Source organism: Jaculus jaculus, chromosome 1 (genome assembly GCF_020740685.1).
Source record: "Jaculus jaculus isolate mJacJac1 chromosome 1, mJacJac1.mat.Y.cur, whole genome shotgun sequence".
Taxonomy (NCBI): domain Eukaryota; kingdom Metazoa; phylum Chordata; class Mammalia; order Rodentia; family Dipodidae; genus Jaculus; species Jaculus jaculus.
In genome coordinates, this window is record NC_059102.1 from 153,719,703 (window position 1) to 153,735,130 (window position 15,428).

Genomic DNA, 15,428 nt, shown 5'->3' on the forward strand with positions numbered 1-15,428 from the left:
ACCTCAAAAAATAAAATAAAATAGCTGAGCGTGGTGGCACATGCCTTTAATCCCAGCACTTGGAAGGCAGAGATAGGAGGATTGCTGTGAGTTCAAGGCTATCCTGAGATTACATAGTGAATTTTGGGTCAGCCTGAGCTAGAGCGAGATCTTACTTCAAAAAACAAACAAATCACCATCATCATCATCATAACAATAAATAAGTAAATTGACGTTGCCACGATTGTGCCCACTTTTGGTTTCAGTACTCAGGAAGCTGATGTAGGAGGGTCACCATGACGTTTGAGGCCAGCCTGGGGCTACAGATTGAGTTCCAGGTCAGCCTGGGCTAGAATGAGATCACAACATGCTACCTTGTAGCTTAAACCACTGAATATCTTCTCCTTGTGATTGCTGATGCTCTACCTTGTCAGCATGCCTTCCTTACCTTTCCCCTGCACTGTGAGCTTGATTAAGAAAAATCCTGTGTAGGAGGGGTTTGAACCCCTCTTGCTTCCCTCATAGTGGGAACTCTCTGTACTTCCTCCTCTTTCCTTCTTTTAATCTAATAAAGTCTCTCTAGATTAAAATAATAATAATAATAATAATTGTTGTTGCCGCTATTATTATTATTATTGCCGGGTGTGGTGGCACGCACCTTTAGTCCCAGCACTTGGGAGGCAGAGGTAGGAGGACTGCCCAGCCTGAGACTACATTTAGTGAATTCCAGGTCATCCTGGGCTAGACTGAGACCCTACCTTGAAAAACAAAACTACACAAAACAATAATAATCCTGTGTTCATCCTTCCTGTGTGTGAAAATGTGGGTAATGACAGCAACCCTTGGGGATTGAGAAGGGTGGGCTCCAGCACATGAGCATGCCTATGCTTGGAGAACACACGTATATACACACACACACACACACACAAACAGGAGGATGTGCACTGTCCTTGCAACCTTGGCTGGGCTGGCTCCAGCTTAGATTGTTTCCTAGTACGCACACTAGGGTACTAAGGTCTGTGGGGAATAAAGTCAAGCCTTTTCCTTCAAGACCCCAGAATGGGGCAGTCTCTGACACCAAAGGAGTGAATGAATGACATGTGGTATCTACGTGGTCAGGTATGTCCTGGGAAGACAGGGTCATCATGGTAACTCGGTCACTTGGGCCTCGCCATTTTCAGCGGGCGGGGAAACAGTTTTTCACCACTGATGGGGCAGCCTTCTGAGCTGGAGTTCTTTTTGGCCCAGTCGTTAAGGTCCGTAGAGCAGAACCTCCATATTGGGCTGCAATCTCTAGGCTCTCATGGCTCCCTGATCCAGGACATGGGTACCACCGGCTCCGTTGCCCACAACCAGGGAACCATAGCCAGAAGCAGAGTGCGATCTTCCAGCCCTAAGCTCTCACCAAACCCACGTGCAACCAGCACAGGCCCTAGGCCTACGCGTCGTACCGGCAGCGGGCTTGCTCTTCAACAACGGTGCATCATGGTACTTGTAGTTCTCCCAGAAAGACACGACCAGGGCGGGGCGGCTGCGCTGCATGTTGGGAGGTGTAGGACCGGGTGGCAATTGGGGTCGCCAGCGCTCAGACAGCATGTGGTCCCTTACAGAACCGCTGCACTCGCCGTTGCACGGGTTTCTGGAGACACTTTCCTCACACTACACGAGCGGTCGGTCTCGGAAAAGTGACTTGTTTTTGCTGCGGCAACTGCCTGACCGGGCCGGGAGCCTTAACTTCTCCCCCGCTCTCATTGGCTAAACGCCACGTTGCGTCACTCAAAGGCGCCCTCGTACGACGCCGTGCGCCTCCCGGAGACTCCTGGGTAGCGGTTTACCCCCGCCCCTTGCGCCCGCGTCTTCCTTTCGCTCGCCGACGCCGCCGAGGTCGCACGCGCTAGGCCTGTCCGCCGCTGTCGAGTGAGTGAGCATGGCCGGCCTGGGGTCCGGGCAGGATCTAGGGCCGCGGGGTGAGCCGCCAGAGGGAGTTGTGGGGAGGGAATCCTCCCAGAGTCGGGGACTTTGGGGTACCTGCTGCCTCACTTGGGCTGATGGGGTGGGTAATGCCGGAGGCCTCTCCGGTAACGCCGCCGCTCCCTCTTCGCCTACTTCAGCATGCGTTACGTCGCCTCCTACCTGCTGGCCGCCCTCGGGGGCAACTCCTCCCCCAGCGCCAAGGACATCAAGAAGATCCTGGACAGCGTGGGCATTGAGGCTGATGATGACCGACTTAACAAGGTAGCTGCCGCCCTAGGCGTCCGCACGCCCTGCGGGTCCTAGAACATCTCTCTCACTGATGGTCCCTGCCTTACTTGATCAGGGCTTCTTGGGAAAGCGCGATCGACTGAGGGCGGACGGAGGCCAGCGCCAGTCGGCTTGTTTTGGAAGTAGGGATTTTTTTAAAAAAACTTATTTGCAGTGAGAGAGAAGGGATGGTGACCATACCAGAGCCGCTTGCCATTGCAAACGAAATCATGATGCATGCGCCACCTTGGGCATCTGGCTTTACACCGGTACTCGGGATTCGAACATGGGCCCTCAGGTTGTGCAAGCAAGTGCCTTCAACCACTGAGCCATCTCTCCAGCCCGTGGAGGTAGTCTTTTGAGGGCCTTGAAACAGCCAAACAAATAAGTGAAAGCCAGCGTGACCCAATAGAAATTTAGTATAAACCAAAAGTGTTAATGCATTTATCTTGGTTTCTCTAAGAAACCAAACTCATGGACAGTTCTCCTGCCTCAACCTCCCAAAAAGTCAGAGCTATTAGCTGGGCATGGTGGAGGATCGCTGTGAGTTCAAGGCAATCCTGAGTGAGTTTCAGATTAGCGATGGCTTAGTGGTTAGGTTAGGCTTGCCTGCAAAGCCAAAGGACCTAGGTTTGATTTCCCAGGACCCATGTAAGCCAGATGCACAAGGTGGTGCATTCTTCTGGAGTTCCTTTGCAGTGCCTGGAGGCCCTAGTATGCCCATTCTCTCTCAAGTAAATAAACAGTAAAAAGACTCGGTGGTTAAGGCACTTTCCCACAAAGCCCAATGACCTGGATATGATTCTCCAGTACCCACAAAAAAGTCAGATGCACAAAATGGTGCATGTGTCAACTTCCTTTGCTGTGGCTAGAGGTCCTGGCATGCCCATTCATATATATTAAAGAGCCAATTTTACACACCCAGGGTCTCCTTAGGCAGTACCCTTTCACTTAGTTGTGCCCACACCCTAAAACCAGATTTCTTTTTCTTTTTTTCTCTTCCCAAGGTAAGGTCTCACTCTGGCCCAGGCTCACCTGGAGTTAACTGTGTAGTTCCAGGGTGGTCTCGAATTCACGGTGATTCCCCTTCCTCTGCCTCCCGATTGCTGGGATTAAAGGCATGTACTACCACACCTGGCAGATTTTTTTATTTCTTTGAGCATGTTTGTGTGTGCCAGGGTCTTTTACTGCTGCAAACCCATGCCTATCCAGCTTTATGAGAGTTGCTGGATTGGCAGGCTTTGTAAGCAAGCCCCTTTAACCATCTCCCAGTCACTAAAACCAGACATTAACTCTGCAGTATTTCACTTCATTCGATGGATAATATAATCAGTGAGGTATTTTGTCCTTTTCTTTGTACTCAGGTCTAGAATCCTAGCATTTTCTACTCCCAACTTTGCTAGTCAGTGGATTTCTGTGGCTCAGTGGCTCCCTCTTGTGTTGGACAGTGCAGTCTAGAAGGTTCAGGTCATCTGTGTAACCCCAGCTGTGCCTCAGGACAGGATTGCTGTAACACTAATGCTGCTGGTTGTGGTTGTGCTTGTCTACTCCAGGTCATCAGTGAGCTGAACGGGAAAAATATTGAAGATGTCATCGCCCAAGGTGAGTTAAGAGGGTTTTTTTGTCTTCCTGGTCCATCCTAATCCCTGCTGGTCAGCCTGTGACCAGTCAGGCTTCGCTTGTGGACCAGAGCATCACAGAAGCCCTACCAGAGTTGTGTGAGACCTCTGTGGGCTTATGCCAGTGGTACTTCTGGACACATTGAAGCAGCAGGGAACCACCCTGTGGTTTCACTAAATCAGGTCTGGGTCCTGGCTGTTGGGTGCCCTTTGCCTAGGATTCCTGTGAAGCTTTGGGTCTCTTGTAAACAAGGCTTTTCACATGTTTTCTTTGAAAGGCTTGGGAACAGGGACTATGGGTGCCAAAGGTACCTCAGGCTCTTTCTATCCCCTCCCCACTTTCTTTCCAGGGCAGGGTCTTCTCACTCTAGTTCAGGGGGACCGGCAACTCACTCTGTATCTTCAGGCTTAACTACCTGAGTCTGGGACATGGTCTACCTCACCTGGTTTCATCCTTCCCTTTGTTGGGCAGATAGTTTTCTGGTGGTATCAGGCTGCCACTGATGGAACTTGTTTGGACGTTGAGCTATTGCAGCAGTGTGACTACACCCAAACATGTGACAGGCAAAGGCAATTCAGCAGAGGGTCTGCTTCATGGGCTTACCATTGTGGCCAAAGACCTGGACACTGGCAGATTCCCTGCCTGGCAGTAAACATGTTTGTCCAGTTGTCTATAAGGTGGGGGGCTACTGTGGACCTAGTTCCTAGAAATTAAGTTCCTTTGTAGGAAAACTTAATTAGGTCAGAGTAGGGAACAGAAGTCCTAAACAATGTCATGTGTCACTGGGTATGTACACAGGCTACAGTGTTGTCCCCTGGTGTCCATGACAGTGGTATCTGATACGTTGAACCACTTCTCCTTGGGTCACCTTTGTAGAACAGCCTTCCTGACTGGGTCTCTGCTCTGGCCTCACCTCCTCTGTTCGCTGTAGGTATTGGCAAGCTCGCCAGTGTGCCTGCTGGTGGGGCTGTGGCTGTCTCTGCTGCCCCTGGCTCTGCAGCTCCTGCTGCTGGTTCTGCTCCTGCTGCAGGTAAGTGAATCAAGGGGGTGGCTAAAGGGGGCTGTGGTTCAAAACTTTTGTTGCTAACTGACTGGGTCTCCCTGGGAAGTCTGGGTGGGCTCTAGGGCCAGCACTTAAACTGTGATCTTCCTCTACAGCAGAGGAGAAGAAGGATGAGAAGAAAGAAGAGTCTGAGGAGTCAGATGATGATATGGGATTTGGCTTGTTTGATTAAATTCCTGCTCCCCTGCAAATAAAGCCTTTTTATGTATCTTGAGTGGCCCATGAGCACTTTGTCAGAGTGTGGTATCTGTTCTGTGGCTTCAGCCCAGGCTTCATCAAAGGAGTGGTAGTGGAGTGGAGGCTTGGTGGTCCTTGGCACTAGAGTGTGAAATACTTGCAGTTTTCAAGGAACACCAGGAGGTGGACCTGTAGCTCAGCTGGCACAGTGCTTGCCTAACATGGCAGGAATTCCTGGGTTCAATCCCCAGCACTTCATAAACATGGCTAGATCAAACTCTTTTTGCTACCCATCCAGTTTGAAGCTAGCTGGGCTACATGAAACTCTGATACCCCCCCCAAAAAAAAAAAATGAACAGCAGAAGCTGAGTTAAAAGCCTCTGGTATGATGTGGCACATCTTTAATTTCAACAGAGGTAGGAGGATCACTGTGAGTTCAAGCCACCCTGAGACTATTCCAGATCAGTCTGGGCTAGAGTGAAACCCTGCCTCCGAAAAGCAAGAAGAAAAGCCACTGGGTTCATAGGTTCAGGGTTGTCCCTGAGGTTCCTTCAAGGGTCAGGGTGCTAAGGTAGGTGATATGAGCATTCAGTTCTAAAGGATGGTGTCCTCTGCTGTGTGATTGGGCAGATGCGAGGTGCTTGTGGGCAAGGGCCATTAAATCTTTTTGGGGTGGCCCTCTTCCCCTTCTGCACAGATTGCCCTGGAATGTAAGACAGGGAACCTCTCTTCTCAAGGAATACAGAAGGGCGTAGGGAGCCAGAGCCTGGCAGAGGGGAAGGCCTAGAGCAGGGGTGCATTCTGATTCTGATAGGGTGTATGGGCGAGGCAGGAAGAAAGTCCAGGTGCAGCATGTGGAGTAAGCAGTGCTTTCAGGGAGCAGGTAAAGGCAAGGCTGGGTGGTGGGGGTCAGTAGTGTTGATGGTGCATCCCATTTCCAGTCTTTCACTGTTAAGACTGCCCCTGAGAGTTAGAGGCGGGATCACCAAGCCAGGATTCTGGGAAGAGCCAACCCTGTTTGTTCCTGGCTTCAGAGTCTCCCAGGGGCCTGAAGGGATATGTACGCAAAACAGCCTGACCCTCTGTGGAAATGAGGGCAGAGGTCTACCTGAGCTGGGACAGCACTGGCTCCCAGGCCTCTTGGAACAGATGGTTGGGAGAACCTTAAGTTCTTGGCTTTCCCCTTTGGCCATCATGATTAGTCCTGAACTTCCTGGCTGGCCTGTGGGTAGGTAGAGGGGACTGGTCAAAGCCTACCATATCTAGAGCCTCCTTGTTTCCAACATTCCAACAGCAGTATCCAGAAGCCCTAATTTGTGCCTGTCTTGTCACCATCCAGAGTATTTGGCCTTGAATTCATACTATGAGGTCCTGTCTGGAGCTTAAGTCCACCTGCTTCAGTCTTCTGAGTACTGTGATCACAAATGTGTGCCACCGTCCCTAGCAGCCCCCCCCCGCCCCCCCCAGGTAGGGTCTCACTCTGGCCCTGGCTGACCTGGAATTCACTATGTAGTCTCAGGGTGGCCTCTTAACTCACTGTGATCCTCGTACCTCTGCCTTCCAAGTGCTGGGATTAAAAGCGTGTGCCACCACGCCCGGCTCCTAGCAGGTTTTCGTCACATCTCCCTGTCCCCTTCCCTGGGCTTCTGTTAAAGCTGCTCCCTAGAGGCTCTATTCTCTTGCTTGGTTACTGTCCTCCCCCACCAACTCTTGGGTACCTTACTCATTTTGACTCCACAGTGGGTTGGGCATTCAATAAGTAGAGTCTGAGGACAGCTCAGCTCAATGTGACTCAAGAAAGATCATATCCCCAGCACCAACCTCACCAGTCCCCTTTGCAGTCATGGGGTGCTGGGGTTCCTGTTGTGTCTTCATTGTCCACCAGCTAGCCCACTGTCACTCCTGGCTTCATTCCCAACTTAGTCCCAGTCCTTGGATTTTTTACAAACAGCCTGACCACACATGAGAAAGGAACTCCCTCCCCCATCTTCTGGTCCTGATTTCCTTCTGTGGCTGGCTGACATCCAGGAGTTTTCAACATAACTGACCTGACCACCTGCCAAAAGAACTGTACTCCCTTTTCTGAGAAACTGGGTAACTTTCCCTTCTCTACCATCACCAGGCTGTGCCTTGAGTTCAACTGCCTTGTGAAATGTATAAGTCATGGTCTGTGTTTTCTACCTACCAACAACAAATTTATGCTGTGTACCTTAAAAGTCTTTTAGCCAGGCAGGAGGATCAGGAGTTCAAGGTCATCCTTGAGGATATAGAATGAGGCAAGTCGGGTACTCGAGAGCATGTCTCAAAAGAACAAGCAAACAGGGCTAGAGAGATGGCTCAGCTGTTAAAGGCACTTGCTTGTAAAGCCTGCGGGTCTGGGTTTGATTCCCCAGTATCCATGTAAAGCCAGGTAAGGTAGGTGCACGCCCTTCAAAAAAAAAATTATATGGATAAGAAAAAATACCAGTGCATATTTTTGCTAATAGTACATGAAGTCACTTCAGGACCACCCCCTTGCTCCAATCACATACATAGTTGTTGCTGAGGCACTTAGGCACATTCCCCTCTAAGGCCTACACTTGACTCTCGTCTTTCTGCTTCATAAATTCAGTAACTTCATTCTGACTCATCCTAAATTCTTTTCTGTGGTGGATGTCAAGGACCCCAGTCACCTGGATAGTTGCCACAGCTGAGGTAGGTCCTTAGGCTGGCTGCTGGCAACACTGCGTTTTTCTGCTGCCTGTGACAAGTCCAGAGCGGAGCTTCTCCTTGGGAAGAATTCCTGGGTACCCCAGCCTAGGCCAGCCCCTTGTTTGGGGTGGGGCAAGATGAGGGCTGATCCTGGATCTAAGCTAGTTTAGCCTGCCCTGCAGTTGAGAGAAAAATGCAGAAAGGGGGCGGGAAGGTGACGTTCCGGGGTGAACTCTGGGACAAATAGCTGCTGGGGCGGGGCTCCTGTCAGATCTGGTAAGACCCCGCAGTTGGAGGATTCAAGGTTGAACGGGTTACAGGCATAGTCCCAGGTGAGTGACCAGGATACCAAGTGGCTGCTGGGGCCGGGCAGAGCTTGAGTCTGACAGTATTTGCGAGGCCAGTGCATCCTGGGTCCGAGACGTGTGGCTCAGTTCTTCAGGATTAGGTGGGTGTTGTCGGTGCGTCCTTAGCTCAAGGCCCAGGTCCTCGGCGTCTGGGTGGGGTCATACGCTGACCCCTGGAGGAGGGGGCGGCAGCCGTCGGGAAATCAAGGTTTTTCCTCGCAGACACCCAGATCTGTATGAGGGTCGCGTCTCCTGCTCCTGTCCAGGACCCCATGAGCCCCATCGGGGGTGCACCCTACGGGACCTGCGTCCCTTCCGCCCCGCAAGTAGCTGCGCCCGGCAGGTGTGGAGGGGCGGGGCTTCAGGGGGCGCAGCCATTCCCGGCGCGCTCTGGTTGGGCCGCGCCCCAGGCCCCGCCCCCGGGCTCCGGGCCCCGCCCCCATGCCGCACTAAAACACCGCCTCCGCCGCCTCGCGGCACAGCGTCTCCGCCTCCGCCGGCGGAGACCCCAAACTGGAGCTGCTCCGCCACCCAGTCCCTACTGAGCTCGGAGCCGCGATGTTACCCAAAGACACCAAGTGGAACATCTCGTTCGCGGGCTGCGGCTTCCTCGGCATCTACCACATCGGCGTGGCCTCCTGCCTCCGTGAGCACGCGCCCTTCCTGGTGGCCAACGCCAAACACATCTACGGCGCCTCGGCAGGGGCCCTCACAGCCACGGCACTGGCCACCGGGGCCTGCTTGGGTGAGTGGAGCCGGGCTAGGTCTGGTGGGGACCGCGCGGGGCGGAGTGGATGCCCTTAAGTGCACGGAGCGTGCCCCACCCCCATCCCTAGGAGGGAAGCTGCCGGGGTCGCTAGCACAGCGGGCACCGTGAGAAAGGGTCTCTGCCCGAACCCTTACGGCCCCAGTCGAAGGTCCAGTTTTAGGTACGCCCTGTGGCGGGTCCCGGTCTGTTTTGTTCCCGGAGTGCCCAGAAACTGGGGTGGGGCCTGGCGCGCTTCCGGGCGGCGCTCGCTGCTGTGCGCGCGGGGCCCGCCTCTGCTGCGCAAAGGGGGGGGGGGGGGACGGGCAGGTGCTGCAAAGCCGTGTTATTGGAAAGAGAAAGTTAAGTCGTAGGCGGGACCCAGACAGTCAGAGGAGGGGCCTACGTCACCCCCTGTCGCCAGTTGCCAGCGGTCACTGTGTCCTGAGGCTCTGCTGCTCCAGGCTGCCGTGATCCTGGGGCCTAGTACTAGAAGGGACATTTGGGTACTGTGTCCTCCCAATAGCCCGTGGAAGAAGAGGGCAACTGGAGGGCTGGGCATGACCACTGCTTCCTTTGGCCACCGTGCCCGAACAGCCTGGTTCCCCAGCTGTGTGCTGCATTGTCCACTTCACGGAGTGGACGTGCTTCTGCACTCTGGAGTGATCAGTAGAGCCAGGATCTGCGGGGAGGGGTGGGAGAGGCCTCACACACTTCCGGTTGCCACGTGGGAGTGATGTTTACCGCACACAGCGTTCTTCCTTCTTAGGAGTTGGGGAACTGCTGCCCAGCCCCCATCCCGATGGGTCAGCCAAGGTGACAAGGGTGTCCTGCTCAGCAGGAGACAGTTCAGGGTTCTCCCCTGCTCCCTTCCCTTCTCCCTGAGTAGGGAAGAGGGGCAAAGAACATAGCTCTAGTTGGGACCTGTGGTCCTGCTCACTTGTTCTCAGGGATGCCTTCAGGCCAGGCAGTTGGCCCACTGGTCTCAGGACATAAGTCAGAACTGTACCTGAGTCTAGGAGCCTCCGGGCCTTACCCCCTCCCCACACTTGTCACAGGTGGTCTTGGACAGCTGGAGCCTCCACAGGGGTAGGTTCCAGTTGAGAGCGGCTGGTCCACATGCCTCACCCTTGCCAAAGAGGGGTCCTGGAGGAAGGCATGGCCCTTGGGGCAGACTGCCTAGTCCCTCCTCTCTGTTGCCATTCCGGTGTTATTCAAAGCCAGCACGTATGGACCCCTAAGAAGAGTGTTGGGATGTTTGCTTTAGGGGGATAATCTTGTTTGCTCTGGAGGTGGGCCCACTATTACTAGCCTGATGCCCTTGGGGTGGGACCCCTGGGCTGAGCAGTGCTTTTTGGGTTTGCCCACCCGCCCAGATCTGGCCAAGTAGGTGAAGGCTGAGGCTGGTCAGAGTTGACCCTCTTGTCTTACCCCCTCTGCTGGGCCACGTGCCATACCATGTCAGGCCCAGTGACTCATGAGGACAGGCAATTGAGAAATACCGGGCAGAGGGCAAGTCTCAGTCCCAGCTGGCCTGCCCCTGCCGTCTGTCATCCCTAGGGTGGTGACCTCCCTCCCTCCTCCCAGGGACAGGTGGAAAAAGTCCCGAGTGTGAGCCAGGCTCCAGCATGAGCACTGGGAGTTTTTCAGGCAGGGTCATTGGAATGCCACCCCACTGAGTGCTGTGGCATTGTGGGCATGAAACCCTGAGTCAAGGAAAGTTGTTAAGCCCGGAGTGGTGTCCCTAATCCTGGCCCTGCTGTTCCAGGTGAGGCAGGTGCCAACATTATTGATGTATCCAAGGAGGCCCGGAAACGGTTCCTGGGTCCACTGCATCCCTCCTTCAACCTAGTGAAGATCATCCGTAGCTGCCTGTTGAAGACCTTGCCCGATGATTGCCATAAGTGTGTCAATGGGCGCCTGGGCATCTCCCTGACCCGTGTTTCAGATGGCGAGAATGTCATTATATCTCAGTTTAACTCCAAAGACGAGCTCATCCAGGTATGCCCTGGAGGAGCCATGTTGGGGCATGTGCGATGAGCCCAAGGCAAGGGCCCCCGCTCACTACTGCCTTCTGTCTTGCCCTTCAGGCCAATGTCTGCAGCACTTTCATTCCTGTGTACTGTGGCCTCATCCCTCCCTCCTTTCAAGGGGTGGTGAGTATTCCTGCTTGGCCCTGCCCCGAGGTAATGAGCATCAACTACTGCCTGGGCTGTAGGACAAGGGGGTGGATAAAGAGGGAGGCCAGTGGAGTATGTCTGCTTCCCTCCTGGATCCTCACTCTGTGCCTGCCTGTTGCCTCATTTCCCATTACTTGAGTTGCAGGCCAGCCCTGAGGAGATGCACTCTCCATAACTAGTGCCCCCTCACACACAGACACTGCTCTCTGTTGTCTACTTAGTCCCCAGTGGCCAGTGCCTAGTAGGCCACTGGCCAGAATGGAATAGCAGGCTCTTGAGTGTTTGACTATGTGTCTATTTGTCCTCATAAAGCGCTATGTGGACGGCGGTATTTCAGACAACCTGCCCCTCTATGAACTGAAAAACACCATCACAGTGTCCCCATTCTCGGGGGAAAGTGACATCTGCCCACAGGACAGTTCCACCAACATCCATGAGCTCCGGGTCACCAACACCAGCATCCAGTTCAATCTGCGCAATCTCTATCGTCTCTCCAAAGCCCTCTTCCCACCAGAGCCCATGGTGAGTCTCCACAGCCTATCCATCTTGAGCACTGTGGGAAGCAAGCTTCTGGGGACTTGTGAGGCAGTTCTGGGACTTGTGTGTGCTCTTCAAGGGAGATGTGTGTCCAGTCTGTCTGAGATGGATGTCATGGGGGTGGGGGCCACATGCATGTATATATGCCTGTGAGGCTTCCTGTGTGTCCCCTGTGGTGGGGCGCACTCACCTGCAGTGGCTCAAGTGGGGTTTGAGGTGTCCCCCTCCATTGCTCTTCTACCTGTTCTTACTTGAGCCAGTCTTTTTTTTCCCTAATATTTTTAGTTTATTTATTTATTTATTTATTTGAGAGATAGGCAGAGAGAGAATGGATGCACCAGGGCCCCCAGCCACTGCAAATGAACGCCAGACACATGCACCCCCTTGTGTATCTGGCTTACGTGGGTCCTGGGGAATCAAACCAGGGTCCTTTGGCTTTGCAGGCAAATGCCTTAACCGCTAAGCCATCTCTCCAGCCCTTGAGCCCGTCTTTTAATGATCATGGAATGGAACTTGACACTCCCCTCTCCCTGTGGTCTGGCTGTTATAGGACTGGGGTTACAGATGTGTAAAGCCATGTCCAGCTGTTTATGTGGGTCCTGGGGATTGAACTGAATCTCTCAGATTCCTGCTCTCATGCTTGGGGAGGAAGTGGTCTTAACTGCTTGGCAATTTCTCCAGGCCAAGGCTAGATGTCTTATGCTGGACCCAAGACAGTTTGACAGTGGTGGTGGAGGTGGCTATCATAGGACTCTAGAGCTGGACCTGTGTTAGTTCCTTCTGTGCTGATGCATCATCTCCCCTGCTGCAGGTGCTTAGAGAGATGTGTAAACAGGGCTACAGGGATGGCCTACGCTTCCTTCGGAGGAATGGTATGTGCTGGGCGGGGATGTGGGTGGATGGTTAAGAACCTGGCTCTTTGCTGGCCCCTGCTGGTGAGAAGCTGCTTTAGCACTGATGACATGTCTCACTTCTACCCCACCCCCACCCTAGGCCTCCTAAACCACCCTAACCCCTTGCTGGCGTTGCCCCCTACTGTCCCCCAGCACACTCAGGAAGAAGTGGTGGAGGCCGAGAGGACCCGAGTGGAGGACCATTTGCAGCCACATAGGGAAGATCATATTCTGGAGCACTTTCCTGCCCGGCTCAATGAGGGTGTGCCATGGGGAGAGGATGGTGGAGGAGGGGACAGGGCTGTGGAGAAGCTGAGCCAGTGCCACTTCCCTAAATGGCTGCCACCCTCCCTCCCATCCACAGCCCTGCTGGAGGCCTGCGTAGAGCCTAAGGACCTGATGACCACGCTTTCCAACATGCTGCCAGTGCGCCTGGCCACAGCCATGATGGTGCCTTATACACTGCCTCTGGAGAGCGCTGTGTCCTTCACCATCCGGTGAGGGAGGAGAGGAGGGGAGGGAGGAGGGATGGAGGTCAAGGTTCGTTGTGTGAGAGGGCTCAGTCACTCTGGGGAAGGTGGGAGAATGGATGGGATGTCCAGGGGGTGAACTCCAGGGCCCGGTCATTGCCTCTGAGATCTTGCTTTGTGCTCTGTCCTCAGCCTGCTGGAGTGGCTGCCTGATGTTCCTGAAGACATCCGGTGGATGAAGGAACAGACGGGCAGCATCTGCCAGTACCTGGTGATGCGGGCCAAGAGAAAGCTGGGCGACCACCTGCCCTCCAGGTAAGATAACCTGGCTGCTTGACTGCCTGGGGCCTGAGGCCTCCACTAGCCCCTCACTCCCTTGATGCCTCCCCACCCACAGGCTGTCCGAGCAGGTGGAGCTGCGTCGAGCTCAGTCGCTGCCCTCCGTGCCACTCTCCTACGCCACCTACAGTGAAGCACTGCCCAACTGGCTCCGCAATAACCTCTCGCTGGGGGATGCAATGGCTAAGTGGGAAGAATGCCAGCGCCAGCTGCTGCTGGGTCTCTTCTGCACCAATATTGCCTTCCCTCCGGATGCCCTGCGCATGCGTGTATCTGCCAGCTCCACTTCCATGGAGCCTGCAGTCCCACAGCACCCACCAGGTCTGCCACCTTGCTGAGAACCACCACTGCCACCTTCCCCAGCCAAGCTTCAAGCTGCCCTGCCCCACAAGTAGGGACTCTGGGGCTGACTAAAATCCCATTCCCTGCTTCCTCCTTACCCACTGTGAAGTGAGGACATGGAGCTCTGCACAGCTGCAAAGACGGGTTTTGCTGTGAATCCCCCTCACCAGCCACTCATCTGCTGCTCTGGGTAGGGAGGGGTGAGGAGCAATCTTCCCCTTCCCTCCTGTCTCCTGTGCCTTACTTTAGTCTCCCCTGCCAGCCACCTTCTCAGTATGGGGTCACTCTTAAGAACTCCACGTCTGTTCCTCTCCATTTTTCAAGTTTTCTTGCAGACTTTGTGAAGAATTATTTATTTTTTGCCAAAGTATATACAATAAAAGCAACAGCTCAGCCTCTGCCTTCCTCATTTCCATCTGTTGGGTCTTCCTCCTCACCTCTGCTAGAGGATAGTGGACAGAGTCTTCTAATCAGCTGTTAGCTGGGCCTTTTAGGATCATTATGGGGCCAGGCAGCTGTGGCCTATCCTATAGGCCCCCTCTGGTGAGGACCAATGTATATGATTACTGTCTTTTGTCTTGAGGCATTCTGACTGATTTTTGGGCAGACCAGCTCAAGGGCGAAAAGATATATTTGGGACCAAGATCCTTATGACAGCCTGCATATTTCCCCTTTAATCCTAGCACTTGGGAGGCATACATAAGAGGATTGCCATGAGTTCAAGGCCACTCTGAGACTACATAGTGAATTCCAGGTCAGCCTGAGCTAGAGCAAGACCCTGCCTCAAAAAAGCAAAACAAAACAAAAAGATCCTTACTACATAAAATTGAAAACTGTGAAGCCGGGTGTGGTGTGGTGGCGCATACTTAATCCCAGCACTTGAGAGGCAGAGGTAGGAGGATTGAAGTGAGTTCAAGGCTACCCTGAGACTGCATAATGAATTCCAGGTCAGCCTGGGCTAGAACAAGACCCTACCTCAAAAAAGCAACAAAAGAGCTGGGTGTGGTGGTTCACACCTTTAATCCCAGCACTCAGGAGGCCACCCTGAGATGACATAGTGAATTCCAGGTCAGCCTGGGTGGGCTAGATTGAGACCCTACCTCAAAAACCAAAAAAAAAAAAAAAAAAAAAAAAAAGAAGAAGAAAAAAGTTACATCATTGGGTTGTTGCTCAGTGGTAGAGTACTTGTCTAGCATGCACCAGACCCTGGATTCCATCTTGAGGAAGAAAAAATAATGTTTACAAAAGGTGTCACCCACACATCTGCTTGACACAGTGGGGTGTGGAGCCAACTTCAGTACTGGGCTCCCATGGAGGGTGAGGCTTCTGTTGTTGAGGCCCGAGGACCTGGGAGAGTCAGTCCCTGCTCTATCCTGGGCGTCTGGCCCAAAGTTTATGCTTGGCTTGGTTCCTCCATGGTTGTTCCATTCTTCTCTGCCAGGTTCACGTGCCTCTCAGGCCTCTGCCCCTCCCACACCTGTTTCCCCAGGACCTAAGGGGTCTGGAGTACTGAGGAGTGGGGGAGGTCCTAGCTGAAGGGAGCTGTTAACCATAGTTTCCTGAAAGCCTCTTCTGCTAGAAGGGTGCAGTCTGAGGCGACAGGGACCCATGAGTGAGGAGGAGTAGGGCAGTCATGGGCTTGGTTACCCATCTGAGCTCTTAGTCTTAGCAGTTCAGCATTCATCCGCCCTTCCCAGAAGGTGTGTGGTGGCAATGGCTGCAGACCCCAGCCAACAATAACGGTTGTTCTGCTGGGACAACAGGACTGGGCGAGCCGGCCCGGCAGGTCTCCTTCCTGGGTGCC

General features: G+C 53.6%; 2 protein-coding genes and 1 non-coding gene across 3 annotated transcripts; all 3 read left to right on the top strand.

Moving 5' to 3' along the window:
- The first annotated feature begins 1,766 nt into the window (after positions 1-1,766).
- On the top strand, positions 1,767-5,111 carry Rplp2 (ribosomal protein lateral stalk subunit P2). Its single transcript, XM_004654179.3, has 5 exons — positions 1,767-1,896; positions 2,091-2,214; positions 3,774-3,822; positions 4,772-4,870; positions 4,999-5,111. The coding sequence occupies exons 2-5, from the start codon at positions 2,092-2,094 to the stop codon at positions 5,073-5,075; spliced, it is 348 nt and encodes a 115-aa protein (XP_004654236.1). The 5' UTR covers positions 1,767-1,896; position 2,091; the 3' UTR covers positions 5,076-5,111.
- Positions 3,851-3,982, top strand: LOC123457858. The gene has a single exon (XR_006635218.1). It is a non-coding gene; the product is annotated as a small nucleolar RNA SNORA52 (small nucleolar RNA).
- Positions 5,112-8,581: 3,470 nt separating the features above from the next.
- On the top strand, positions 8,582-14,017 carry Pnpla2 (patatin like phospholipase domain containing 2). Its single transcript, XM_004654180.2, has 9 exons — positions 8,582-8,863; positions 10,632-10,864; positions 10,954-11,019; positions 11,356-11,565; positions 12,392-12,452; positions 12,574-12,735; positions 12,838-12,970; positions 13,136-13,258; positions 13,341-14,017. Exons 1-9 carry the CDS (start codon positions 8,677-8,679, stop codon positions 13,618-13,620), a joined length of 1,455 nt encoding a protein of 484 aa, XP_004654237.1. The 5' UTR covers positions 8,582-8,676; the 3' UTR covers positions 13,621-14,017.
- Positions 14,018-15,428: the final 1,411 nt, after the last annotated feature.

What these genes read in the sequence shown, in the direction of transcription:
- Rplp2 (XM_004654179.3), top strand. Translation starts at nt 2,092, where the DNA reads ATGCGTTACGTCGCCTCCTACCTGCTGGCCGCCCTCGGGGGCAACTCC. An exon ending in ATGATGACCGACTTAACAAG is followed by an intron (nt 2,215 to 3,773) that starts GTAGCTGCCGCC and finishes TGTCTACTCCAG; the next exon opens with GTCATCAGTGAGCTGAACGG. An exon ending in TGGTTCTGCTCCTGCTGCAG is followed by an intron (nt 4,871 to 4,998) that starts GTAAGTGAATCA and finishes CTTCCTCTACAG; the next exon opens with CAGAGGAGAAGAAGGATGAG.
- Pnpla2 (XM_004654180.2), top strand. Translation starts at nt 8,677, where the DNA reads ATGTTACCCAAAGACACCAAGTGGAACATCTCGTTCGCGGGCTGCGGC. An exon ending in CCAAAGACGAGCTCATCCAG is followed by an intron (nt 10,865 to 10,953) that starts GTATGCCCTGGA and finishes CTTGCCCTTCAG; the next exon opens with GCCAATGTCTGCAGCACTTT. An exon ending in GGCGACCACCTGCCCTCCAG is followed by an intron (nt 13,259 to 13,340) that starts GTAAGATAACCT and finishes CCCCACCCACAG; the next exon opens with GCTGTCCGAGCAGGTGGAGC.